This window comes from Xenopus tropicalis, chromosome 3 (genome assembly GCF_000004195.4).
Source record: "Xenopus tropicalis strain Nigerian chromosome 3, UCB_Xtro_10.0, whole genome shotgun sequence".
Taxonomy (NCBI): Eukaryota; Metazoa; Chordata; class Amphibia; order Anura; family Pipidae; genus Xenopus; species Xenopus tropicalis.
The window spans coordinates 3,176,056-3,201,981 of NC_030679.2; the positions used below are offsets into that span (position 1 = coordinate 3,176,056).

The window sequence follows — 25,926 nt, forward strand, 5'->3', positions numbered from 1 at the left end:
TAGAAAGACAAACGGATAGACAGATGTGTAAAGCTCAGTACCTGAGCCATTGGTACAATATAGGGGGGTCAGTACCTGAGCCATTGGTACAATATAGGGGGGTCAGTACCTGAGCCATTGGTACAATATAGGGGGGTCAGTACCTGAGCCATTGGTACAATATGGGGGGTCAGTACCTGAGCCATTGGTACAATATAGGGGGGTCAGTACCTGAGCCATTGGTACAAATATAGGGGGGTCAGTACCTGAGCCATTGGTACAATATAGGGGGGTCAGTACCTGAGCCATTGGTACAATATAGGGGGGTCAGTACCTGAGCCATTGGTACAATATAGGGGGGTCAGTACCTGGCCATTGGTACAATATAGGGGGTCAGTACCTGAGCCCATTGGTACAATATAGGGGGGTCAGTACCTGAGCCATTGGTACAATATAGGGGGGTCAGTACCTGAGCCATTGGTACAATAGGGGGGGTCAGTTACCTGAGCCATTGGTACAGTATAGGGGGGTCAGTACCTGAGCCATTGGTACAATATAGGGGGGTCAGTACCTGAGCCATTGGTACAATATAGGGGGGTCAGTACCTGAGCCATTGGTACAATATAGGGGGGGTCAGTACCTGAGCCATTGGTACAATATGGGGGGGTCAGTACCTGAGCCATTGGTACAATATGGGGGGTCAGTACCTGGCCATTGGTACAAGGGGTCAGTACCTGAGCCATTGGTACAATATAGGGGGGTCAGTACCTGAGCCATTGGTACAATATAGGGGGAGTCAGTACCTGAGCCATTGGTACAATATAGGGGGGGTCAGTACCTGAGCCATTGGTACAATATAGGGGGGTCAGTACCTGAGCCATTGGTACAATATAGGGGGGTCAGTACCTGAGCCATTGGTACAATATAGGGGGGTCAGTACCTGAGCCATTGGTACAATATAGGGGGGGTCAGTACCTGAGCCATTGGTACAATATGGGGGGTCAGTACCTGAGCCATTGGTACAATATAGGGGGGTCAGTACCTGAGCCATTGGTACAATATAGGGGGGTCAGTACCTGAGCCATTGGTACAATATAGGGGGGTCAGTACCTGAGCCATTGGTACAATATAGGGGGGGGTCAGTACCTGAGCCATTGGTACAATATGGGGGGGTCAGTACCTGAGCCATTGGTACAATATGGGGGGGTCAGTACCTGAGCCATTGGTACAATATAGGGGGGGTCAGTACCTGAGCCATTGGTACAATATAGGGGGGGTCAGTACCTGAGCCATTGGTACAATATAGGGGGGGTCAGTACCTGAGCCATTGGTACAATATAGGGGGGGTCAGTACCTGAGCCATTGGTACAATATAGGGGGGGGTCAGTACCTGAGCCATTGGTACAATATAGGGGGGGGTCAGTACCTGAGCCATTGGTACAATATAGGGGGGGTCAGTACCTGAGCCATTGGTACAATATAGGGGGGGGTCAGTACCTGAGCCATTGGTACAATATAGGGGGGGTCAGTACCTGAGCCATTGGTACAATATAGGGGGGGTCAGTACCTGAGCCATTGGTACAATTATAGGGGGGGTCAGTACCTGAGCCATTGGTACAATATAGGGGGGGGTCAGTACCTGAGCCATTGGTACAATAGTGGGGGGGGTCAGTACCTGAGCCATTGGTACAATATAGGGGGGGTCAGTACCTGAGCCATTGGTACAATATAGGGGGGGTCAGTACCTGAGCCATTGGTACAATATAGGGGGGGTCAGTACCTGAGCCATTGGTACAATATAGGGGGGGTCAGTACCTGAGCCATTGGTACAATATAGGGGGGGGTCAGTACCTGAGCCATTGGTACAATATAGGGGGGGTCAGTACCTGAGCCATTGGTACAATATAGGGGGGGTCAGTACCTGAGCCATTGGTACAATATAGGGGGGGTCAGTACCTGAGCCATTGGTACAATATAGGGGGTCAGTACCTGAGCCATTGGTACAATATAGGGGGGGTCAGTACCTGAGCCATTGGTACAATATGGGGGGGTCAGTACCTGAGCCATTGGTACAATATAGGGGGGGTCAGTACCTGAGCCATTGGTACAATATAGGGGGGGGTCAGTACCTGAGCCATTGGTACAATATAGGGGGGGTCAGTACCTGAGCCATTGGTACAATATAGGGGGGTCAGTACCTGAGCCATTGGTACAATATAGGGGGGGTCAGTACCTGAGCCATTGGTACAATATAGGGGGGGGTCAGTACCTGAGCCATTGGTACAATATAGGGGGGGTCAGTACCTGAGCCATTGGTACAATATAGGGGGGTCAGTACCTGAGCCATTGGTACAATATAGGGGGGTCAGTACCTGAGCCATTGGTACAATATAGGGGGGTCAGTACCTGAGCCATTGGTACAATATAGGGGGGTCAGTACCTGAGCCATTGGTACAATATAGGGGGTCAGTACCTGAGCCATTGGTACAATATAGGGGGGTCAGTACCTGAGCCATTGGTACAATATAGGGGGTCAGTACCTGAGCCATTGGTACAATATAGGGGGGGGTCAGTACCTGAGCCATTGGTACAATATAGGGGGGGTCAGTACCTGAGCCATTGGTACAATATAGGGGGGTCAGTACCTGAGCCATTGGTACAATATAGGGGGTCAGTACCTGAGCCATTGGTACAATATAGGGGGGTCAGTACCTGAGCCATTGGTACAATATAGGGGGGGTCAGTACCTGAGCCATTGGTACAATATAGGGGGGTCAGTACCTGAGCCATTGGTACAATATAGGGGGGTCAGTACCTGAGCCATTGGTACAATATAGGGGGGTCAGTACCTGAGCCATTGGTACAATATAGGGGGGGTCAGTACCTGAGCCATTGGTACAATATAGGGGGGGGTCAGTACCTGAGCCATTGGTACAATATAGGGGGGGTCAGTACCTGAGCCATTGGTACAATATAGGGGGGGTCAGTACCTGAGCCATTGGTACAATATAGGGGGGGTCAGTACCTGAGCCATTGGTACAATATAGGGGGGGTCAGTACCTGAGCCATTGGTACAATATAGGGGGGGGGTCAGTACCTGAGCCATTGGTACAATATAGGGGGGTCAGTACCTGAGCCATTGGTACAATATAGGGGGGGTCAGTACCTGAGCCATTGGTACAATATAGGGGGGTCAGTACCTGAGCCATTGGTACAATATAGGGGGGGTCAGTACCTGAGCCATTGGTACAATATAGGGGGGGGTCAGTACCTGAGCCATTGGTACAATATAGGGGGGGGTCAGTACCTGAGCCATTGGTACAATATAGGGGGAGTACCTGAGCATGGTACAATAGGGGGTCAGTACCTGAGCCATTGGTACAATATAGGGGGGGGGTCAGTACCTGAGCCATTGGTACAATATAGGGGGGTCAGTACCTGAGCCATTGGTACAATATAGGGGGGTCAGTACCTGAGCCATTGGTACAATATAGGGGGGGTCAGTACCTGAGCCATTGGTACAATATAGGGGGGTCAGTACCTGAGCCATTGGTACAATATAGGGGGGTCAGTACCTGAGCCATTGGTACAATATAGGGGGGTCAGTACCTGAGCCATTGGTACAATATAGGGGGGGGTACAATATAGGGGTCAGTACCTGAGCCATTGGTACAATATAGGGGGGTCAGTACCTGAGCCATTGGTACAATATAGGGGGGTCAGTACCTGAGCCATTGGTACAATATGGGGGTCGGTACCTGAGCCATTGGTACAATATAGGGGGGTCAGTACCTGAGCCATTGGTACAATATAGGGGGGGGGTCAGTACCTGAGCCATTGGGGCCGATGACACAGTTGAATCGCAGGAAGGGCCCAATGACCTGCCGGCCCCCCCAGGACTTAAAATTCTCAATAATCAGCTGCTTCATGAACCCCATGTTGCCCCCTGAGACCCCCAATATCACTCAATCACTAGCTCCTCCCTCAGGCCTAGTAAGGTAGGTACGAGGCCCCTCCCAGCCGTCCGGTAGCCACTCCTTTCTACCCAACAGGCTATATAAAAAGCCCCCCCTATATATACACCGTATAGCGGCGCCGCTAGACCACGCCCCCTACACCGTAACGCACCCCGCTTCCCGCCAACAGCCCAAGTCTCGTTTCCTCAAAACTCGCGAGAACTGGAATGAAGATCCCGGTCTCTTAGCAACAGCTTGTGGTGTCTCCTTGGCAACGCACCGCCAGCCGTATCGTACTGTGTGTGAGGGGAAAGTGTCTCCCCGCTGTGTCCGACATGTACCGCCTGGATCTGCCCGCCGACCGCCGGGAGGCCTCCCTGTTAGAGAGAAAGAGAACCGCCGAGCTGCAGCGCCACAACCGGATATTCAGCTCCCACACACGGACCGTCGGGGTGAGTGGCCCCTACCGCCTGGCTACTGCCGGGAACTACAGCTCCCAGCATGCTCTCTGCCCCTCCCCACCTGTATAACTCAGCCTGCAGCCTTGTGCCTTTATATGGGCACAGAACCCCTCAGTGACTGCTAATATCCTTATCATTTACAGTAGGGGGTACATTATCCCTTATAATACATGAGTGATACTCAGAGTTCCCTGTATAACTCAGCCTGCAGCCTTGTGCCTTTATATGGGGGGCACAGAACCCCTCAGTGACTGCTAATATCCTTATCATTTACAGTAGGGGGTACATTATCCCTTATAATACATGAGTGATACTCAGAGTTCCCTGTATAACTCAGCCTGCAGCCTTGTGCCTTTATATGGGGGGCACAGAACCCCTCAGTGACTGCTAATATCCTTATCATTTACAGTAGGGGGTACATTATCCCTTATAATACATGAGTGATACTCAGAGTTCCCTGTATAACTCAGCCTGCAGCCTTGTGCCTTTATATGGGGGGCACAGAACCCCTCAGTGACTGCTAATATCCTTATCATTTACAGTAGGGGGTACATTATCCCTTATAATACATGAGTGATACACAGAGTTCCCTGTATAACTCAGCCTGCAGCCTTGTGCCTTTATATGGGGGGCACAGAACCCCTCAGTGACTGCTAATATCCTTATCATTTACAGTAGGGGGTACATTATCTCTTATAATACATGAGTGATACACAGAGTTCCCTGTATAACTCAGCCTGCAGCCTTGTGCCTTTATATGGGGGGCACAGAACCCCTCAGTGACTGCTAATATCCTTATCATTTACAGTAGGGGGTACATTATCTCTTATAATACATGAGTGATACACAGAGTTCCCTGTATAACTCAGCCTGCAGCCTTGTGCCTTTATATGGGGGGCACAGAACCCCTCAGTGACTGCTAATATCCTTATCATTTACAGTAGGGAGTACATTATCTCTTATAATACATGAGTGATACACAGAGTTCCCTGTATAACTCAGCCTGCAGCCTTGTGCCTTTATATGGGGGGCACAGAACCCCTCAGTGACTGCTAATATCCTTATCATTTACAGTAGGGGGTACATTATCTCTTATAATACATGAGTGATACTCAGAGTTCCCTGTATAACTCAGCCTGCAGCCTTGTGCCTTTATATGGGGGGCACAGAACCCCTCAGTGACTGCTAATATCCTTATCATTTACAGTAGGGGGTACATTATCCCTTATAATACATGAGTGATACTCAGAGTTCCCTGTATAACTCAGCCTGCAGCCTTGTGCCTTTATATGGGCACAGAACCCCTCAGTGACTGCTAATATCCTTATCATTTACAATAGGGGGTACATTACCCCTTATAATACATGAGTGATACTCAGAGTTCCCTGTATAACTCAGCCTGCAGCCTTGTGCCTTTATATGGGGGGCACAGAACCCCTCAGTGACTGCTAATATCCTTATCATTTACAGTAGGGGGTACATTATCCCTTATAATACATGAGTGATACACAGAGTTCCCTGTATAACTCAGCCTGCAGCCTTGTGCCTTTATATGGGGGCACAGAACCCCTCAGTGACTGCTAATATCCTTATCATTTACAGTAGGGGGTACATTATCTCTTATAATACATGAGTGATACACAGAGTTCCCTGTATAACTCAGCCTGCAGCCTTGTGCCTTTATATGGGGGGCACAGAACCCCTCAGTGACTGCTAATATCCTTATCATTTACAGTAGGGGGTACATTATCTCTTATAATACATGAGTGATACACAGAGTTCCCTGTATAACTCAGCCTGCAGCCTTGTGCCTTTATATGGGGGGCACAGAACCCCTCAGTGACTGCTAATATCCTTATCATTTACAGTAGGGGGTACATTATCCCTTATAATACATGAGTGATACTCAGAGTTCCCTGTATAACTCAGCCTGCAGCCTTGTGCCTTTATATGGGGGGCACAGAACCCCTCAGTGACTGCTAATATCCTTATCATTTACAGTAGGGGGTACATTATCCCTTATAATACATGAGTGATACTCAGAGTTCCCTGTATAACTCAGCCTGCAGCCTTGTGCCTTTATATGGGGGCACAGAACCCCTCAGTGACTGCTAATATCCTTATCATTTACAGTAGGGGGTACATTATCCCTTATAATACATGAGTGATACTCAGAGTTCCCTGTATAACTCAGCCTGCAGCCTTGTGCCTTTATATGGGGGGCACAGAACCCCTCAGTGACTGCTAATATCCTTATCATTTACAGTAGGGGGTACATTATCCCTTATAATACATGAGTGATACTCAGAGTTCCCTGTATAACTCAGCCTGCAGCCTTGTGCCTTTATATGGGGGGCACAGAACCCCTCAGTGTCTGCTAATATCCTTATCATTTACAGTAGGGGGTACATTATCCCTTATAATACATGAGTGATACTCAGAGTTCCCTGTATAACTCAGCCTGCAGCCTTGTGCCTTTATATGGGGGGCACAGAACCCCTCAGTGACTGCTAATATCCTTATCATTTACAGTAGGAGGTACATTATCCCTTATAATACATGAGTGATACTCAGAGTTCCCTGTATAACTCAGCCTGCAGCCTTGTGCCTTTATATGGGGGGCACAGAACCCCTCAGTGACTGCTAATATCCTTATCATTTACAGTAGGGGGTACATTATCCCTTATAATACATGAGTGATACTCAGAGTTCCCTGTATAACTCAGCCTGCAGCCTTGTGCCTTTATATGGGGGGCACAGAACCCCTCAGTGACTGCTAATATCCTTATCATTTACAGTAGGGGGTACATTATCCCTTATAATACATGAGTGATACTCAGAGTTCCCTGTATAATCAAATGAAGTAAAAAGAGGTTTATAGATGATTAGTTGCAGTACCACTTCTCACCACTTTCAGCCAAGGGGCACTGTTTGCCCAGGGCTGTACAGCAAATAGAGCATTGAGATGATGGACACTTTTAAAATAGTTTGTGTTTGTCTGTATTTTATGCTCTTTGGCTGCTCTCTTTCCCATTGTGAGGTAGGGGAAAAACAAGTACTGGGGGGGTGGGATTGGATTCACTTACCCAGGGGGAGGTTCCTGCCTGACCATGGGAAAGAGAGCAGCCCAGGAGCAGGAAGTACAGAGAATCAGAGCTCTGTACCTGGGTAAGTACTGGGGGGAGATTGGATTCACTTACCCAGGGGGAGGTTCCTGCCTGACCATGGGAAAGAGAGCAGCCCAGGAGCAGGAAGTACAGAGAATCAGAGCTCTGTACCTGGGTAAGTACTGGGGGGAGATTGTATTCACTTACCCAGGGGGAGGTTCCTGTCTGACCATGGGAAAGAGAGCAGCCCAGGAGCAGGAAGTACAGAGAATCAGAGCTCTGTACCTGGGTAAGTACTGGGGGGAGATTGGATTCACTTACCCAGGGGGAGGTTCCTGCCTGACCATGGGAAAGAGAGCAGCCCAGGAGCAGGAAGTACAGAGAATCAGAGCTCTGTACCTGGGTAAGTACTGGGGGGAGGTTGGATTCACTTACCCGGGGGGGGGGGGGGTTCCTGCCTTACCATGGGAAAGAGAGCAGCCCAGGAGCAGGAAGTACAGAGAATTAGAGCTCTGTACCTGGGTAAGTACTGGGGGAGATTGGATTCACTTACCCGGGGGGGGGGCGGGTTCCTGCCTTACCATGGGAAAGAGAGCAGCCCAGGAGCAGGAAGTACAGAGAATCAGAGCTCTGTACCTGGGTAAGTACTGGGGGGAGGTTGGATTCACTTACCCGGGGGGGGGGGGGGGCGGGTTCCTGCCTTACCATGGGAAAGAGAGCAGCCCAGGAGCAGGAGGTACAGAGAATCAGAGCTCTGTACCTGGGTAAGTACTGGGGGGAGATTGGATTCACTTACCCATGGGGGGGGGGTTCCTGCGTTACCATGGGAAAGAGAGCAGCCCAGGAGCAGGAAGTACAGAGAATCAGAGCTCTGTACCTGGGTAAGTACTGGGGGGAGATTGGATTCACTTACCCAGGGGGAGGTTCCTGCCTGACCATGGGAAAGAGAGCAGCCCAGGAGCAGGAAGTACAGAGAATCAGAGCTCTGTACCTGGGTAAGTACTGGGGGGAGATTGTATTCACTTACCCAGGGGGAGGTTCCTGTCTGACCATGGGAAAGAGAGCAGCCCAGGAGCAGGAAGTACAGAGAATCAGAGCTCTGTACCTGGGTAAGTACTGGGGGAGATTGGATTCACTTACCCAGGGGGAGGTTCCTGCCTGACCATGGGAAAGAGAGCAGCCCAGGAGCAGGAAGTACAGAGAATCAGAGCTCTGTACCTGGGTAAGTACTGGGGGGAGGTTGGATTCACTTACCCGGGGGGGGGGGGGGGTTCCTGCCTTACCATGGGAAAGAGAGCAGCCCAGGAGCAGGAAGTACAGAGAATTAGAGCTCTGTACCTGGGTAAGTACTGGGGGGAGATTGGATTCACTTACCCGGGGGGGGGGGCGGGTTCCTGCCTTACCATGGGAAAGAGAGCAGCCCAGGAGCAGGAAGTACAGAGAATCAGAGCTCTGTACCTGGGTAAGTACTGGGGGGAGGTTGGATTCACTTACCCGGGGGGGGGGGGGGGCGGGTTCCTGCCTTACCATGGGAAAGAGAGCAGCCCAGGAGCAGGAGGTACAGAGAATCAGAGCTCTGTACCTGGGTAAGTACTGGGGGGAGATTGGATTCACTTACCCATGGGGGGGGGGTTCCTGCGTTACCATGGGAAAGAGAGCAGCCCAGGAGCAGGAAGTACAGAGAATCAGAGCTCTGTACCTGGGTAAGTACTGGGGGGAGATTGGATTCACTTACCCAGGGGGAGGTTCCTGCCTGACCATGGGAAAGAGAGCAGCCCAGGAGCAGGAAGTACAGAGAATCAGAGCTCTGTACCTGGGTAAGTACTGGGGGGAGATTGGATTCACTTACCCAGGGGGTTCCTGCCTGACCATGGGAAAGAGAGCAGCCCAGGAGCAGGAAGTACAGAGAATCAGAGCTCTGTACCTGGGTAAGTACTGGGGGGAGATTGGATTCACTTACCCAGGGGGAGGTTCCTGCCTGACCATGGGAAAGAGAGCAGCCCAGGAGCAGGAGGTACAGAGAATCAGAGCTCTGTACCTGGGTAAGTACTGGGGGGAGATTGGATTCACTTACCCAGGGGGGTTCCTGCCTGACCATGGGAAAGAGAGCAGCCCAGGAGCAGGAAGTACAGAGAATCAGAGCTCTGTACCTGGGTAAGTACTGGGGGGAGATTGGATTCACTTACCCAGGGGGAGGTTCCTGCCTGACCATGGGAAAGAGAGCAGCCCAGGAGCAGGAAGTACAGAGAATCAGAGCTCTGTACCTGGGTAAGTACTGGGGGGAGATTGGATTCGCTTACCCATGGGGGGGGGTTCCTGCGTTACCATGGGAAAGAGAGCAGCCCAGGAGCAGGAAGTACAGAGAATCAGAGCTCTGTACCTGGGTAAGTACTGGGGGGAGATTGGATTCACTTACCCAGGGGGGGGTTCCTGTCTGACCATGGGAAAGAGAGCAGCCCAGGAGCAGGAGGTACAGAGAATCAGAGCTCTGTACCTGGGTAAGTACTGGGGGAGATTGGATTCACTTACCCAGGGGGGGGGGGTTCCTGCCTGACCATGGGAAAGAGAGCAGCCCAGGAGCAGGAGGTACAGAGAATCAGAGCTCTGTACCTGGGTAAGTACTGGGGGGAGATTGGATTCACTTACCCAGGGGGGTTCCTGCCTGACCATGGGAAAGAGAGCAGCCCAGGAGCAGGAAGTACAGAGAATCAGAGCTCTGTACCTGGGTAAGTACTGGGGGGAGATTGGATTCACTTACCCAGGGGGGGGTTCCTGTCTGACCATGGGAAAGAGAGCAGCCCAGGAGCAGGAAGTACAGAGAATCAGAGCTCTGTACCTGGGTAAGTACTGGGGGGAGATTGGATTCACTTACCCAGGGGGGGTTCCTGCCTGACCATGGGAAAGAGAGCAGCCCAGGAGCAGGAAGTACAGAGAATCAGAGCTCTGTACCTGGGTAAGTACTGGGGGGAGATTGGATTCACTTACCCGGGGGGGGTTCCTGTCTGACTATGGGAAAGAGAGCAGCCCAGGAGCAGGAAGTACAGAGAATCAGAGCTCTGTACCTGGGTAAGTACTGGGGGGGAGATTGGATTCACTTACCCAGGGGGAGGTTCCTGCCTGACCATGGGAAAGAGAGCAGCCCAGGAGCAGGAAGTACAGAGAATCAGAGCTCTGTACCTGGGTAAGTACTAGGGGGGAGATTGGATTCACTTACCCAGGGGGAGGTTCCTGCCTGACCATGGGAAAGAGAGCAGCCCAGGAGCAGGAAGTACAGAGAATCAGAGCTCTGTACCTGGGTAAGTACTGGGGGGAGATTGGATTCACTTACCCAGGGGGAGGTTCCTGTCTGACCATGGGAAAGAGAGCAGCCCAGGAGCAGGAAGTACAGAGAATCAGAGCTCTGTACCTGGGTAAGTACTGGGGGGAGATTGGATTCACTTACCCAGGGGGAGGTTCCTGCCTGACCATGGGAAAGAGAGCAGCCCAGGAGCAGGAAGTACAGAGAATCAGAGCTCTGTACCTGGGTAAGTACTGGGGGGAGATTGGATTCACTTACCCGGGGGGGGGAGGTTCCTGCCTGACCATGGGAAAGAGAGCAGCCCAGGAGCAGGAAGTACAGAGAATCAGAGCTCTGTACCTGGGTAAGTACTGGGGGGGTTTGGATTCACTTACCCGGGGGGGGGGAGGTTCCTGCCTGACCATGGGAAAGAGAGCAGCCCAGGAGCAGGAAGTACAGAGAATCAGAGCTCTGTACCTGGGTAAGTACTGGGGGGAGATTGGATTCACTTACCCAGGGGGGTTCCTGCCTGACCATGGGAAAGAGAGCAGCCCAGGAGCAGGAAGTACAGAGAATCAGAGCTCTGTACCTGGGTAAGTACTGGGGGGAGATTGGATTCACTTACCCGGGGGGGGGGGGAGGTTCCTGCCTGACCATGGGAAAGAGAGCAGCCCAGGAGCAGGAAGTACAGAGAATCAGAGCTCTGTACCTGGGTAAGTACTGGGGGGAGATTGTATTCACTTACCCAGGGGGGGTTCCTGCCTGACCATGGGAAAGAGAGCAGCCCAGGAGCAGGAAGTACAGAGAATCAGAGCTCTGTACCTGGGTAAGTACTGGGGGGAGATTGTATTCACTTACCCAGGGGGAGGTTCCTGCCTGACCATGGGAAAGAGAGCAGCCCAGGAGCAGGAAGTACAGAGAATCAGAGCTCTGTACCTGGGTAAGTACTGGGGGGGAGATTGGATTCACTTACCCAGGGGGAGGTTCCTGCCTGACCATGGGAAAGAGAGCAGCCCAGGAGCAGGAAGTACAGAGAATCAGAGCTCTGTACCTGGGTAAGTACTGGGGGGGAGATTGGATTCACTTACCCAGGGGGAGGTTCCTGCCTGACCATGGGAAAGAGAGCAGCCCAGGAGCAGGAAGTACAGAGAATCAGAGCTCTGTACCTGGGTAAGTACTGGGGGGGAGATTGGATTCACTTACCCAGGGGGAGGTTCCTGCCTGACCATGGGAAAGAGAGCAGCCCAGGAGCAGGAAGTACAGAGAATCAGAGCTCTGTACCTGGGTAAGTACTGGGGGGGAGATTGGATTCACTTACCCAGGGGGAGCAGTTACTGCCTTACCATGGGAAAGAGAGCAGCCCAGGAGCAGGAAGTACAGAGAATCAGAGCTCTGTACCTGGGTAAGTACTGGGGGGGAGATTTGATTCACTTACCCAGGGGGAGGTTCCTGCCTGACCATGGGAAAGAGAGCAGCCCAGGAGCAGGAAGTACAGAGAATCAGAGCTCTGTACCTGGGTAAGTACTGGGGGGAGATTGGATTCACTTACCCAGGGGGAGGTTCCTGTCTGACCATGGGAAAGAGAGCAGCCCAGGAGCAGGAAGTACAGAGAATCAGAGCTCTGTACCTGGGTAAGTACTGGGGGGGAGATTGGATTCACTTACCCAGGGGGGGTTCCTGCCTGACCATGGGAAAGAGAGCAGCCCAGGAGCAGGAAGTACAGAGAATCAGAGCTCTGTACCTGGGTAAGTACTGGGGGAGATTGGATTCACTTACCCAGGGGGGGGGGTTCCTGCCTGACCATGGGAAAGAGAGCAGCCCAGGAGCAGGAAGTACAGAGAATCAGAGCTCTGTACCTGGGTAAGTACTGGGGGAGATTGGATTCACTTACCCAGGGGGAGGTTCCTGCCTGACCATGGGAAAGAGAGCAGCCCAGGAGCAGGAAGTACAGAGAATCAGAGCTCTGTACCTGGGTAAGTACTGGGGGGAGATTGGATTCACTTACCCAGGGGGAGGTTCCTGCCTGACCATGGGAAAGAGAGCAGCCCAGGAGCAGGAAGTACAGAGAATCAGAGCTCTGTACCTGGGTAAGTACTGGGGGAGATTTGATTCACTTACCCAGGGGGGGTTCCTGCCTGACCATAGGAAAGAGAGCAGCCCAGGAGCAGGAAGTACAGAGAATCAGAGCTCTGTACCTGGGTAAGTACTGGGGGAGATTGGATTCACTTACCCAGGGGGGGTTCCTGCCTGACCATAGGAAAGAGAGCAGCCCAGGAGCAGGAAGTACAGAGAATCAGAGCTCTGTACCTGGGTAAGTACTGGGGGGAGATTGGATTCACTTACCCAGGGGGGGGTTCCTGCCTGACCATGGGAAAGAGAGCAGCCCAGGAGCAGGAAGTACAGAGAATCAGAGCTCTGTACCTGGGTAAGTACTGGGGGGAGATTGGATTCACTTACCCAGGGGGAGGTTCCTGCCTGACCATGGGAAAGAGAGCAGCCCAGGAGCAGGAAGTACAGAGAATCAGAGCTCTGTACCTGGGTAAGTACTGGGGGGAGATTGGATTCACTTACCCAGGGGGAGGTTCCTGCCTGACCATGGGAAAGAGAGCAGCCCAGGAGCAGGAAGTACAGAGAATCAGAGCTCGGTACCTGGGTAAGTACTGGGGGAGATTGGATTCACTTACCCGGGGGGGGGTTCCTGTCTGACCATAGGAAAGAGAGCAGCCCAGGAGCAGGAAGTACAGAGAATCAGAGCTCTGTATCTGGGTAAGTACTGGGGGAGATTGGATTCACTTACCCGGGGGGGGGGTTCCTGCCTGACCATGGGAAAGAGAGCAGCCCAGGAGCAGGAAGTACAGAGAATCAGAGCTCTGTATCTGGGTAAGTACTGGGGGGAGATTGGATTCACTTACCCGGGGGGAGCAGTTACTGCCTGACCATGGGAAAGAGAGCAGCCCAGGAGCAGGAAGTACAGAGAATCAGAGCTCTGTACCTGGGTAAGTACTGGGGGGAGATTGGATTCACTTACCCAGGGGGGGGGGGTTCCTGCCTGACCATGGGAAAGAGAGCAGCCCAGGAGCAGGAAGTACAGAGAATCAGAGCTCTGTACCTGGGTAAGTACTGGGGGGAGATTGGATTCACTTACCCGGGGGGAGCAGTTACTGCCATTGCACCTACAGTTTCCTGTAAAGAACCCAAACATCAGCCTGAAAGGTAAAAAACTTCTAGTAACAAAAAAAAGGATATTCCCCCGTCCCAGTGCGTCGGCTGTTCGCCACATGTGCGCAGTTTTCCTCCCCGACGTGAATCATTTCCTTGAATTTATTGGGAAAACGATCTTCACTTTTTTTTTTTCAACATTCTTCTAAGTCACTTTTGGCATTTATGGGGCCCTTTATGGCACCGCGTAGCTGTGGGGTTTATAGCGGCGCCGGTAGAACTATTCATTTAAGCAGTTTTGCAGTTGGTCTTTTTTGGGGGGGGATTTTGTCATTTATATGAATTTCTATGCAGAATTTCTCCAGAATGAAATGCTAACCGGTTGCTACGGCCAGCGACCCTGGTAACGGGAAAGCAGACTGATTGTGAACATTATATCATTATTCTTTATTGCAAAACTTGGAAGAATCCTTTGGTTGGTGGGTTCAAGCCTGGGCCTCCATCTAGAAGAAATGAAGTCTGGAGTATTGTTAAAGGGGTAGTTCCCCTTTAAATTAGGTTTTAATGTGATCCAGACGTTGATATCCTGAGAGAATTTGCAATTGGTCTTCATTTTTTTATTATTTTTATGGTTTTTCAGTTATTTCGGTTTTTGTTCAGCATCTCTCCAGTTTGGTATTTTAGCAGCTCTCTGGTTGTCATGGTCTTATTTACCCTAGCAACCAGGCAGTGGTTTAAATGAAAGATGGTAATGTGAATAGGGGAGGGGCTGAATAGAAAGATAAGGAATAAAAAGTAACAATAACAATAAAACTGGAGCCTCACAGAGCAATAGGGTTTGGCTGCCGGGGTCAGTGACCCCCATTTGAAAGCTGCAAGGAGTCAGAAGAGAAATAAAAAATAATTCAAAAACTATAAAACAAAATAAATAATTAAGACAAATTGCAAAGTTGCTAGGAATCGGGCATTCTATAAGATACAAAAAGGTAACGGAAGGGTCAGCCTCCCCTTTAAAGGAAATGACCCAAATGAACTTCAGAAGGGTGGAGCTTGGGCAAATCAGGGGTGGGGTTGGTTAGCTTGGGGCGTGGCCAAGTAAGTCCCGGGGGTACATCACTATCATGTAGTATATGGTACATACTGAGCAGTACCTCTGCCTGCCAGTAGATGGCCTCCTAGTGACGAGGAGCCAGTACTCTCCATACAAATTGCTTTTAAGGTAACTTTTAGTATGTAATAGAATAGCCAATTCCTAGCAACTTTGCAATTGGTCTTTTATTTTATTTTTTTTATACTGAATTATTTGCCTTCTTCTGACTCTTTCCAACTTTCAAATGGCGACCCCTAGAACTATCGCTTTGCGAGGCTGCAGTTTTATTGCTACTTTTTATTCTTTATCTTCCTATTCAGGTCCTGTCCTATAAATATTTATGCTTCTCCTTCAAACCACTCCCTGGTTGCTAAGGTAATTTGAACCCTAGCAACCAGATATCTGGCTGAAACTCCAAACTGGAGAACAAAAAGTAAAATAAAAAAACTACAAATAATAAAAAATAAAGACCAATTGCAAACTGTCTCAGAATATCCCTCTCTACATCGTACTCAAAGTTAACTCCAAGCTTTGTACATCCCTCCAGAAGTCCCCGGTTGCCATCCATGCTGTCTGTGTGCCGCTGCCATACTGCTTGTGACCATTCTTTGCCTCCGACCATAACAATAATCCGCTTCTGTTTGACAGGTTGACAAGCCGGCCTTGGATACTCAGATCCAGGACAAGAAGCTTCAGGAGGAAATAGAAAATAAAAGGAAAGAAGCCTATGGTATGAGAGCCATCTCTTAGCCAGAGCTGTTCTAAAATGGGGGGGGGGGGGTTCACCTTCACTTTTAATATGTTACAGAATGGCCTATTCTAAGCAGCTTTTCAATTTGTCTTCATTATTTATTTCTTATAGTCTTTCAGTTATTTCTATTCCTCTTCTGACTCTTTGCAGCTTTCAAATGGGGGTCACTGACCCCGGCAGCCAAACCCTATTGCTCTGTGAGGCTCCAGTTTTATTGTTATTGTTACTTTTTATTCCTTATCTTTCTATTCAGCCCCCTGATATTCATATTTCTGCCTCTCTTTTGATCCACTGGCTGGTTGCTAGGATAAATTGAACCCTAGCAACTAAATAGCTGCTGAAATTCCAAACTGGAGAGCCCTTAAATGACTAAAATTTTGAGAATCCACTTTTTGGCCCCAATCAACTGCCCTACTGATCAGTGTCTGGGGCTTTATCAGAGGTCATTTTGGCCACACAGATGGGTGGGGGCCCCAGTCTGGCCCAGAGATTCCTTATAACCTTCCAGTCGTTCTCCTTATTGAACCCCATGGAACGTATATCTGGTTTCAGGTGATCTAATATAAATACAATTAGGGGTGCCTATAGCGACCAATCAGATTTGCTTTCTAACTTGTACACCACAGTTTTAATTGAATCGCTAATTGGTTGCTATGGGCAACATCACCAATGTTAATAAATACCCCATTATCCTCCCCAGCCGCGCAGATGAAACAAAACGACCAAATCGCCAGCGCATTGGACGAGCGAATGCAACGGGACGTGCGAGACCTCAACAAAGCCATCGACGAGTTCCGTCTCACTTTCCAGAAGAAGGAGGACCGCCGGGAATACGATCTGTCCGACCCGGAAGCCTTGAAGAAAGAACTGCCCCCACGCGTTTCCGACGGCGACCCTCGTTGCACCGTTTCGGGCGTCCAGAGACTGTTGGGAGAGGATCTCACCGTGGACAGTCGGAGGCAGATGCAGCAGGAGCAGCTGCGGGAGTGGTCTCTGCAACAGCAGGAGGAGCAGGCACGGGCCCTGGAGGAACAGAGGCTGAGAGGTACCGTATACTGTCTGACTTTCGGAAGGGGGTCGCTGACCCTGGCAGCCAAGAACCTATTGCTCTGTGAGGCTCCAGTTTTATTGTTACTTTATAATTCTTATCTTTCTATTTAGCCCCTCCTCTATTCATATTACTGTCCCTCTTTCAAACCACCCCCTAGTTGTTAGGTTAAATTGGACCCTAGCAACCAGATAGCGGTCAGTATTCCAAACTGATGAGTTTCTGCAGCTCCCCATCTTGGATCATGTTCGGCCATCTTTCGTGTGGGCTGCTGGGGAGGAGCTAAGCTTGCAAGACCAGTTGCAAGTTGTCATAGACTATTACGCTTTACATTATTATGAAAGTCAAAGGGGACCGACCCCTTTTAAAGGGCAACATTCCCTCACTTTCTTCTTGTAGACGGCAACTACGACAAAATGAGAGTGGAACTGGACCAGAAGGCGGCGGAACTACAGCAGCTGGAGTTACAAACCAGGCGAGCGGTCTGCGCAGCTACTAAGGATTTCAACAGAGCTCAGGTAATTCGGTTCTGGATTTGGTTCCGGATTAGGCCCTTTTCAGCAGGTTCGGTTTCACCAGAATCCACGCCTCTGGCCGAACCGAATCCAAATCCTTAAAATCATGTGACTTTTTGTCAAATAAACACGGACGTTTTCTTTAGCCCTTCCTGCTAGACTAAGGGGGTTATGTAATAAAAGGCACTAAGTTTGCCCAGGAGCAGTAACCCATAGCAACCAATCAGCAGGAAGCATTTATTGGTCACCTGTTTAAAAGCAAACGTCTTATTGGTTGCTATGGGTCGCCGCTACAGGGCAAACGTAGTGCCTTTTATTACATATGGGGGTATATCTCTTAGGGGGTGCATCTATCTGTAGCAGTCACTATGACACCCCTGTACTTATCATTATAATCTGAGTAAACAAGGGCCTCTCCGGGGGGGGCTCTGTAATTAGTGCCAGAGCGGCTCTTTGGTCTGCGGGTTGCCATAACCCCCAACTGCTCCCGCCTGTTTCTTATCAGCCTCAATGGCATCAATTTAGGAACTTGTTGCAAAATCACAGCCTGTTTCCTCTTTAACATGAAAAAGGTTCCCAGTTAAAGGGGTTGTTCACCTTTGCGTTAAAGGGGTAGTTCACCTTTAATTAGTATATTATAGAACTGCAAATTCTCAGCAATTTTTCAATTGGTCTTCATTTTTTATTTCTTATTGTTTTTGAATTATCTGTCTTCTTCTTCTAACTCTTTGCAGCTTTCAAATGGGGGTCACTGACCCCGGCAGCCAAACCCTATTGCTCTGTGAGGCTCCAGTTTTATTGTTATTGTTACTTTTTATTCCTAATTTTTCTATTCAGCCCCTCTCCTGTTTTTTAATAAAACCACTGCCTGGTTGCTAGGGGGGTTTAAACCCTAGCAACCAGATACTTGCGGAAATTCCAAACTGGAGAGCTGCAAAATAATTTAAAAAATACAGCAAATAAAAAATGAAGACCAATTGCAATTTGCTTTGGAATATCATGCTCTACGTCATACTAGAAGTTTTACTTTTAGTATGATGAAAAGAGTAATATTCTTAGACAATTTGCAATTGGTCTTCCGTTTTTTTATTATTTGTAGATTGTTAGTTATTTCACTTTTTGTTCAGCAGCTCTCTAGTTTATAGTTTCAGCAGCTATCTGGTTGCTAGGGTCTAAATTACCTTAGCAACCAGGGAGTGGTTTGAATGAGAGACTGGTATAGGAATAGGAGGTGGGGCTGAATAGAAAGATAAGGAATAAAAAGTAACAATAACAATAAAACTGGAGCCTCACAGAGCAATAGCTTTTTGGTTGCTAGAGTCCAAATTACCTTAGCAACCAGGGAGAGGTTTGGATGAGAGACAGGAATATGAATAGGGGAGGGGCTGAATAGAAAGATAAGGAATAAAAAGTAACAATAACAATAAAACTGGAGCCTCACAGAGCAATAGGGTTTGGCTGTGACCCCCATTTGAAAGCTGCAAAGAGGCAGAAGAAGAAGGCAAATAATTCAAAAACTATAAAAAAAAATAAAGACCAATTGAAAAGATGTTCAGAATTGGCCATTCTATAACATACTAAAATGTGAACCTCCCATTTAAGTCATGAAAACTGGGTATAACCAGGCCAGCCCAGAGGCGCAGCAGCCCAATAACAGTAATGCCCCAGGCCTTCACAGTTGCCCCCAGCAGCTGATGGGCCCTGTCGACCCAGACCCAGGGCACTACCATCCCTGATTCGGAAGGAAGCAGGTACAGTGTGTGTGGTGGTGGTGGGGGCTGGCATAGTGGTGGGGGGCCCCTGAGGTGGCAGCCATGGTGGGCCCTGAACGCCCTGCTCAGGATATCACACTCTACATCATATTAATAGTTAATTTAAAAGGGTAGGTATATTTAAGAATGACCTATTCATAGCAAGTTTTCAATTGGTCTTCATTTTTTTATTTGTTATAGCTTTTTACATTATTTAAATACTGTGAATAAAGGCCAGGGGTTTAGTTCCCCTTTAACAAGGCGTTCGCTGGTTCTGTTTATTTGCGGGAAGCGCGCAGCCGCTCGTCGCGAAACAATTACAAAATCTTTCAAACGAACTTCAGAGAAACCCGAGAGTCTGAAGCCAGTTTGGAAGCAAATCAGGGGGGGAGGAGGGGCTAGAAAGCTCAGGTTTTCCGCCACGTGCTGTTTATGACAAAGCTCCAGGGCAGGGGGGGGGGGGTGAATGGAAAGGTCCCTGGGGGGGGCGAGGGGGGTAGAATAATCACTAAACCACGGGTGCCTTTCTCATTAACAGGCCGAGGAAACGACGGAGAGAAAGAAATTGGAGAGAAAACAGGAGGAGGAGGATAATTCCGTGGAAATCTCCAACCTCATTAATGGGGATCTTCTGTCGGAGGACCCCGCACAGGCAGCGAGCGCCTTCGGGCCACACCGCGTGGTCCCCGACCGCTGGAAAGGAATGAGCAGCGCCCAGCTGGAAGCCATTAATAATGTTCAGCAGCAGCAGATACAGGAGAGGATGGTACTGGGCTGCCTTTGCTTCCATCCCATGTTCCTTCCAAAGTTAATTCAGAGTTTAACTTGCCCTTTAAACGGCTTGTTTACCTTTGAGTTAACTTTAAGTTGCAGCTTAAAAGTTCCACCAGTGGAAAATAAGCATTCGCTATTCATTTCCCACATTGCCAAAGTTAATGTAGAGTTTAACTTGCCCTTTAAAGTTCCACCAGTGGAAAATAAGCATTCGCTATTCATTTCCCACATTGCCAAAGTTAATGTAGAGTTTAACTTGCCCTTTAAAGTTCCACCAGTGGAAAATAAGCGTTCACTATTCATTTCCCACATTGCCAAAGTTAATGTAGAGTTTAACTTGCCCTTTAAAGTTCCACCAGTGGAAAATAAGCATTAGCTATTCATTTCCCACATTGCCAAAGTTAATGTAGAGTTTAACTTGCCCTTTAAAGTTCCACCAGTGGAAAATAAGCGTTCACTATTCATTTCCCACATTGCCAAAGTTAATGTAGAGTTTAACTTGCCCTTTAAAGTTCCACCAGTGGAAAATAAGCGTTCACTATTCATTTCCCACATTGCCAAAGTTAATGTAGAGTTTAACTTGCCCTTTAAAGTTCCACCAGTGGAAAATAAGCATTCGCTATTCATTTCCCACATTGCCAAAGTTAATGTAGAGTTTAACTTGCCCTTTAAAGTTCCACCAGTGGAAAATAAGCATTCGCTATTCATTTCCCACATTGCCAAAGTTAATGTAGAGTTTAACTTGCCCTTTAAAGGGCTCGTTCACCTTTGAGTTAACTTTGAGTTGCAGCTTAGGCCCTTCTCTATTGATAGTCCTGTCTCCCTTTCGAACGACTGCCTGGTTGCTAGGTTAAATTGGTCCCTAGCAACCAGACATCTGCTGAAATTCCAAAACTGGAGACCTGCTGAACAAAAAGCTAAATACACACACACACAAATACAAAATGAAGGTCAATTGCAAATTGGCCGCCGGTTGTGGCTGGGGGAGCGCCCCACAGGGATCGGGTCTGAGCCCTGACTTTAAATGCGGAATTGACACTTTTTTAACTGGAAATTTGGCTCTTTTAGTGCAGGGAACGCAATTGTCTTCCCAGCACTAGTGATGCACCCCAGCACCTGGCCTTAGGGCCAGAAACACCGCAAGTCCAGGCCTTTCCAGAACCCACACATTGCCAGTCCGGGCCTTTCCAGAACCCACACATTGCCAGTCCGGGCCTTTCCAGGACCCACACATTGCCAGTCCGGGTCTTTCCAGAACCCACAGATTGCCAGAGCGGACCTTTCCAGAACCCACAGATTGCCAGTCCGGGCCTTTCCAGAACCCAGACATTGCAGTCCGGGCCTTTCCAGAACCCACACATTGCCAGTCCGGGCCTTTCCAGAACCCAGACATTGCAGTCCGGGCCTTTCCAGAACCCACACATTGCCAATCCGGGCCTTCCCAGAACCCACACATTGCCAGTCCGGGCCTTCCCAGAACCCACACATTGCCAGTCCGGGCCTTTCCAGAACCCACAGATTGCCAGTCCGGGCCTTCCCAGAACCCACACATTGCCAGTCTGGGCCTTTCCAGAACCCACACATTGCCAGTCCGGGCCTTCCCAGAACCCACAGATTGCCAGTCCGGGCCTTTCCAGAACCCACACATTGCCAGTCTGGGCCTTTCCAGAACCCACAGATTGCCAGTCCGGGCCTTTCTAGAACCCACACATTGCCAGTCTGGGCCTTTCCAGAACCCACAGATTGCCAGTCCGGGCCTTTCCAGAACCCACACATTGCCAGTCTGGGCCTTTCCAGAACTCACACATTGCCAGTCTGGGCCTTTCCAGAACCCACACATTGCCAGTCCGGGCCTTTCCAGAACCCCCAGATTGCCAGTCCGGGCCTTTCCAGAACCCCCAGATTGCCAGTCCGGGCCTTTCCAGAACCCCCAGATTGCCAGTCCGGGCCTGCAGGTCACCAATGTATTTTGCTTGATTTGGCAGAGACTGAGAGAAGAGGAAAGAGTTCGGGAGGCGGAGCTTTACAGAAAGCTGGAGACCTGCTGAACAAAAAGCTAAATACACACACACACAAATACAAAATGAAGGTCAATTGCAAATTGGCCGCCGGTTGTGGCTGGGGGAGCGCCCCACAGGGATCGGGTCTGAGCCCTGACTTTAAATGTGGAATTGACACTTTTTTAACTGGAAATTTGGCTCTTTTAGTGCAGGGAACGCAATTGTCTTCCCAGCACTAGTGATGCACCCCAGCACCTGGCCTTAGGGCCAGAAACACCGCAAGTCCAGGCCTTTCCAGAACCCACACATTGCCAGTCCGGGCCTTTCCAGAACCCACACATTGCCAGTCCGGGCCTTTCCAGAACCCACACATTGCCAGTCCGGGCCTTTCCAGAACCCACACATTGCCAGTCCGGGCCTTTCCAGAACCCACACATTGCCAGTCCGGGCCTTTCCAGGACCCACACATTGCCAGTCCGGGCCTTTCCAGAACCCACACATTGCCAGTCCGGGCCTTTCCAGAACCCACACATTGCCAGTCCGGGCCTTTCCAGAACCCACACATTGCCAGTCCGGGCCTTTCCAGGACCCACACATTGCCAGTCCGGGTCTTTCCAGAACCCACAGATTGCCAGAGCGGACCTTTCCAGAACCCACAGATTGCCAGAGCGGACCTTTCCAGAACCCACAGATTGCCAGAGCGGACCTTTCCAGAACCCACACATTGCCAGTCCGGGCCTTTCCAGAACCCAGACATTGCAGTCCGGGCCTTTCCAGAACCCACACATTGCCAATCCGGGCCTTCCCAGAACCCACACATTGCCAGTCCGGGCCTTCCCAGAACCCACACATTGCCAGTCCGGGCCTTTCCAGAACCCACAGATTGCCAGTCCGGGCCTTCCCAGAACCCACACATTACCAGTCCGGGGCCTTCCCAGAACCTACACATTGCCAGTCTGGGCCTTTCCAGAACCCACACATTGCCAGTCCGGGCCTTCCCAGAACCCACAGATTGCCAGTCTGGGCCTTTCCAGAACCCACAGATTGCCAGTCCGGGCCTTTCCAGAACCCACACATTGCCAGTCTGGGCCTTTCCAGAACCCACAGATTGCCAGTCCGGGCCTTTCCAGAACCCACACATTGCCAGTCTGGGCCTTTCCAGAACTCACACATTGCCAGTCTGGGCCTTTCCAGAACCCACACATTGCCAGTCCGGGCCTTTCCAGAACCCCCAGATTGCCAGTCCGGGCCTTTCCAGAACCCCCAGATTGCCAGTCCGGGCCTGCAGGTCACCAATGTATTTTGCTTGATTTGGCAGAGACTGAGAGAAGAGGAAAGAGTTCGGGAGGCGGAGCTTTACAGGCAGAGAGTGCAAGCTGCGAGGGCAATGGTGCTTCTTGAAAGGCAGCAAAAGCGTGAGGAGAAGGAGCTGCGCAAAGCCCAGGATCACATGAACTTGCAGCTGGCGCAGGCACAGAGGGCACAGTAAGTCTGGCGGCGCATACGGGAAATGCACGGGGCAGAGATGTCATGGTGCTATCCGCCTGTGAGTGGAAACCGTACATTCTTTCCACTGAGCAATGCGAGTGCCCAGCGCCAGCTTAGGCTGCATCTTAATCACTTTTTGGAAAAATATTCCAGACTTGGGAGTTTGCATTGAGGCCTCTCATTCTATTCTCCTGTAAAGTGCTGCACTGTGAGAGTGAGGTGGGATTTTACTGTGAGCAACTCTACACATAGGGGCAGCTTATTGTGTGCCCAGAGCATTCCCTCTCTGTATATTTGTATTTATACATATGGGTAGGGGGTGCCATAGTGTTTCCCTTAGACAGTACAGTATGGGGGTACAGCTTATTGTGTGCCCAGAACATTCCCTCTCTGTATATTTGTATTTATACATATGGGTAGGGGGTGCCATAGTGTTTCCCTTAGATAGTACAGTATGGGGGTACAGCTTATTGTGTGCCCAGAACATTCCTTCTCTGTATATTTGTATTTATACATATGGGTAGGGGGTGCCATAGTGTTTCCCTTAGACAGTACAGTATGGGGGTACAGCTTATTGTGTGCCCAGAACATTCCTTCTCTGTATATTTGTATTTATACATATGGGTAGGGGGTGCCATAGTGTTTCCCTTAGACAGTACAGTATGGGGGTACAGCTTATTGTGTGCCCAGAACATTCCTTCTCTGTATATTTGTATTTATACATATGGGTAGGGGGTGCCATAGTGTTTCCCTTAGACAGTACAGTATGGGGGTACAGCTTATTGTGTGCCTAGAGCATTTCCTCTCTGTATATTTGTATTTATACATATGGGTAGGGGGTGCCATAGTGTTTCCCTTAGACAGTACAGTATGGGGGTACAGCTTATTGTGTGCCCAGAACATTCCCTCTCTGTATATTTGTATTTATACATATGGGTAGGGGGTGCCATAGTGTTTCCCTTAGACAGTACAGTATGGGGGTACAGCTTATTGTGTGCCCAGAACATTCCCTCTCTGTATATTTGTATTTATACATATGGGTAGGAGGTGCCATAGTGTTTCCCTTAGACAGTACAGTATGGGGGTACAGCTTATTGTGTGCCCAGAACATTCCTTCTCTGTATATTTGTATTTATACATATGGGTAGGGGGTGCCATAGTGTTTCCCTTAGACAGTACAGTATGGGGGTACAGCTTATTGTGTGCCCAGAACATTCCTTCTCTGTATATTTGTATTTATACATATGGGTAGGAGGTGCCATAGTGTTTCCCTTAGACAGTATAGTATGAGGTTGTTACTTATTGTGTTTTAATTGCCTCGATTGTATCTTTTCAGGAAGACCTACCTGGACAAGGAAGTGTTTACCAACAATCCGACAGATCGGTACTTCGAACAGTTCAATACCAGCAGCCGATGAAGGTTTAGCTTTGATTTTATTCTCTATGGAGGCCACACAGAACTGTATAAATATGAAATAGATTTAGAAGCCTGACTGTAACTCCCTTCTCTCACTGATACGGTCCCTAGAAATAAGGAAACACATGGACGGATAATAGTGGGAGGTCTGAGCGCATTGGTGGGCGATTGGGGGCAGGAACCAATCAGAATCATATGCTGGAGTCTAATACAGAGCATAAGGAAATCCATTGGATTATGTCTGCTCACAACACATCTGGCTTTCTAATACATGATTTAGCTTTGGGATATTTCCCCAACATATGAAACATATTTTTGTTCTTGCCCCGAGTTCATGTTGTGAAACAACTTTCCTAGATTGCAAGCTCTCACGCCCAGGGTTTGCATTGTTCGTCTTCCCCAGTGCTCAGTACTGTGCTACGGAGCTTAAAGGGGTAATTAACTTTTAGTATGATGTAGCCATTGATAGTTTGACAGTTTGCAGTTGGTCTTCATCTGGTCTTTCTGCATTTATCTGGTTGCTAGGGTCTTATTTACTCTAGTAACCAGGAAGTGGGTTGAAGGAGAGCCAGGAATATGAATAGGGGAGGGGCTGAATAGAAAGATAAGGAATACAAAGTAACAATAAAACTGGAGCCTCACAGAGCAATAGGTTTTGGCTGCCGGGGTCACTGACCCCCATTGGAAGAATAATTCAAAAACTATAAGAAATTAAATAATGAAGACTAATTGCAAAGTTGATTAGAATTGGCCATTCTATAACATACTAAAAAGTTAACTTTTCAATTGGTCTTCATTACTTATTATAGTTTTTAAATTATTTCCCTTCTTCTTCTGACTCTTTTCAGCTTTCAAATGGGGGTCACTGACCCCGGCAGCCAAACCCTATTGCTCTGTGAGGCTCCAGTTTTATTGTTATTGTTACATTATATAGTTTATTCTTCTAATCAGCCCCTCTCCTATGCATATACCTGCCTCTCATTCCAACCACTCCCTGGTTGCTAAGGTAATTTGGACCCTAGCAACCAGATAACTGCTGAAACGCCAAACTGGAGAGCAGCCGAACAAAAAGTAAAATAACTAAAAAAAAAACTACAAATAATAAAAAATGAAGACCAGCTGCAAGCTGTCTCAGAATACCACTCTCTACATC

General features: G+C 49.2%; 2 protein-coding genes across 5 annotated transcripts in view; one reads left to right on the plus strand and one right to left on the minus strand.

Annotated features, from left to right (window-relative positions):
- Positions 1-4,118, minus strand: part of smc1b (structural maintenance of chromosomes 1B) — a 45,799-nt gene extending 41,681 nt beyond the window's left edge. Inside the window, 1 exon segment of one of the 3 annotated variants that reach the window (NM_001278349.2) lies at positions 3,809-4,118. In NM_001278349.2, coding sequence (NP_001265278.2) covers positions 3,809-3,917 — 109 coding nt within the window. In that variant the 5' untranslated portion in view covers positions 3,918-4,118. 3 annotated transcript variants of the gene reach the window in all.
- Positions 4,119-4,169: 51 nt separating this feature from the next.
- ribc2 (RIB43A domain with coiled-coils 2) lies at positions 4,170-24,840 on the plus strand. 2 transcript variants are annotated; one of them, XM_004912451.4, is made up of 7 exons: positions 4,170-4,387; positions 15,678-15,759; positions 16,481-16,825; positions 17,228-17,346; positions 19,633-19,860; positions 23,187-23,353; positions 24,693-24,840. In XM_004912451.4, exons 1-7 carry the CDS (start codon positions 4,271-4,273, stop codon positions 24,772-24,774), a joined length of 1,140 nt encoding a protein of 379 aa, XP_004912508.1. In that variant the 5' UTR covers positions 4,170-4,270; the 3' UTR covers positions 24,775-24,840. The 2 variants fall into 2 exon arrangements, with proteins under 2 accessions (XP_004912508.1, XP_031754333.1); XM_031898473.1 differs by lacking the exons at positions 23,187-23,353; positions 24,693-24,840 and adding an exon at positions 21,854-21,942.
- Positions 24,841-25,926: the final 1,086 nt, after the last annotated feature.

Coding starts and splice junctions, on each gene's coding strand:
- ribc2 (XM_004912451.4), top strand. CDS start 4,271: ATGTACCGCCTGGATCTGCCCGCCGACCGCCGGGAGGCCTCCCTGTTA. Junction 17,347..19,632: donor AGGATTTCAACAGAGCTCAG/GTAATTCGGTTC, acceptor TCTCATTAACAG/GCCGAGGAAACGACGGAGAG. Junction 19,861..23,186: donor AGCAGATACAGGAGAGGATG/GTACTGGGCTGC, acceptor TTGATTTGGCAG/AGACTGAGAGAAGAGGAAAG.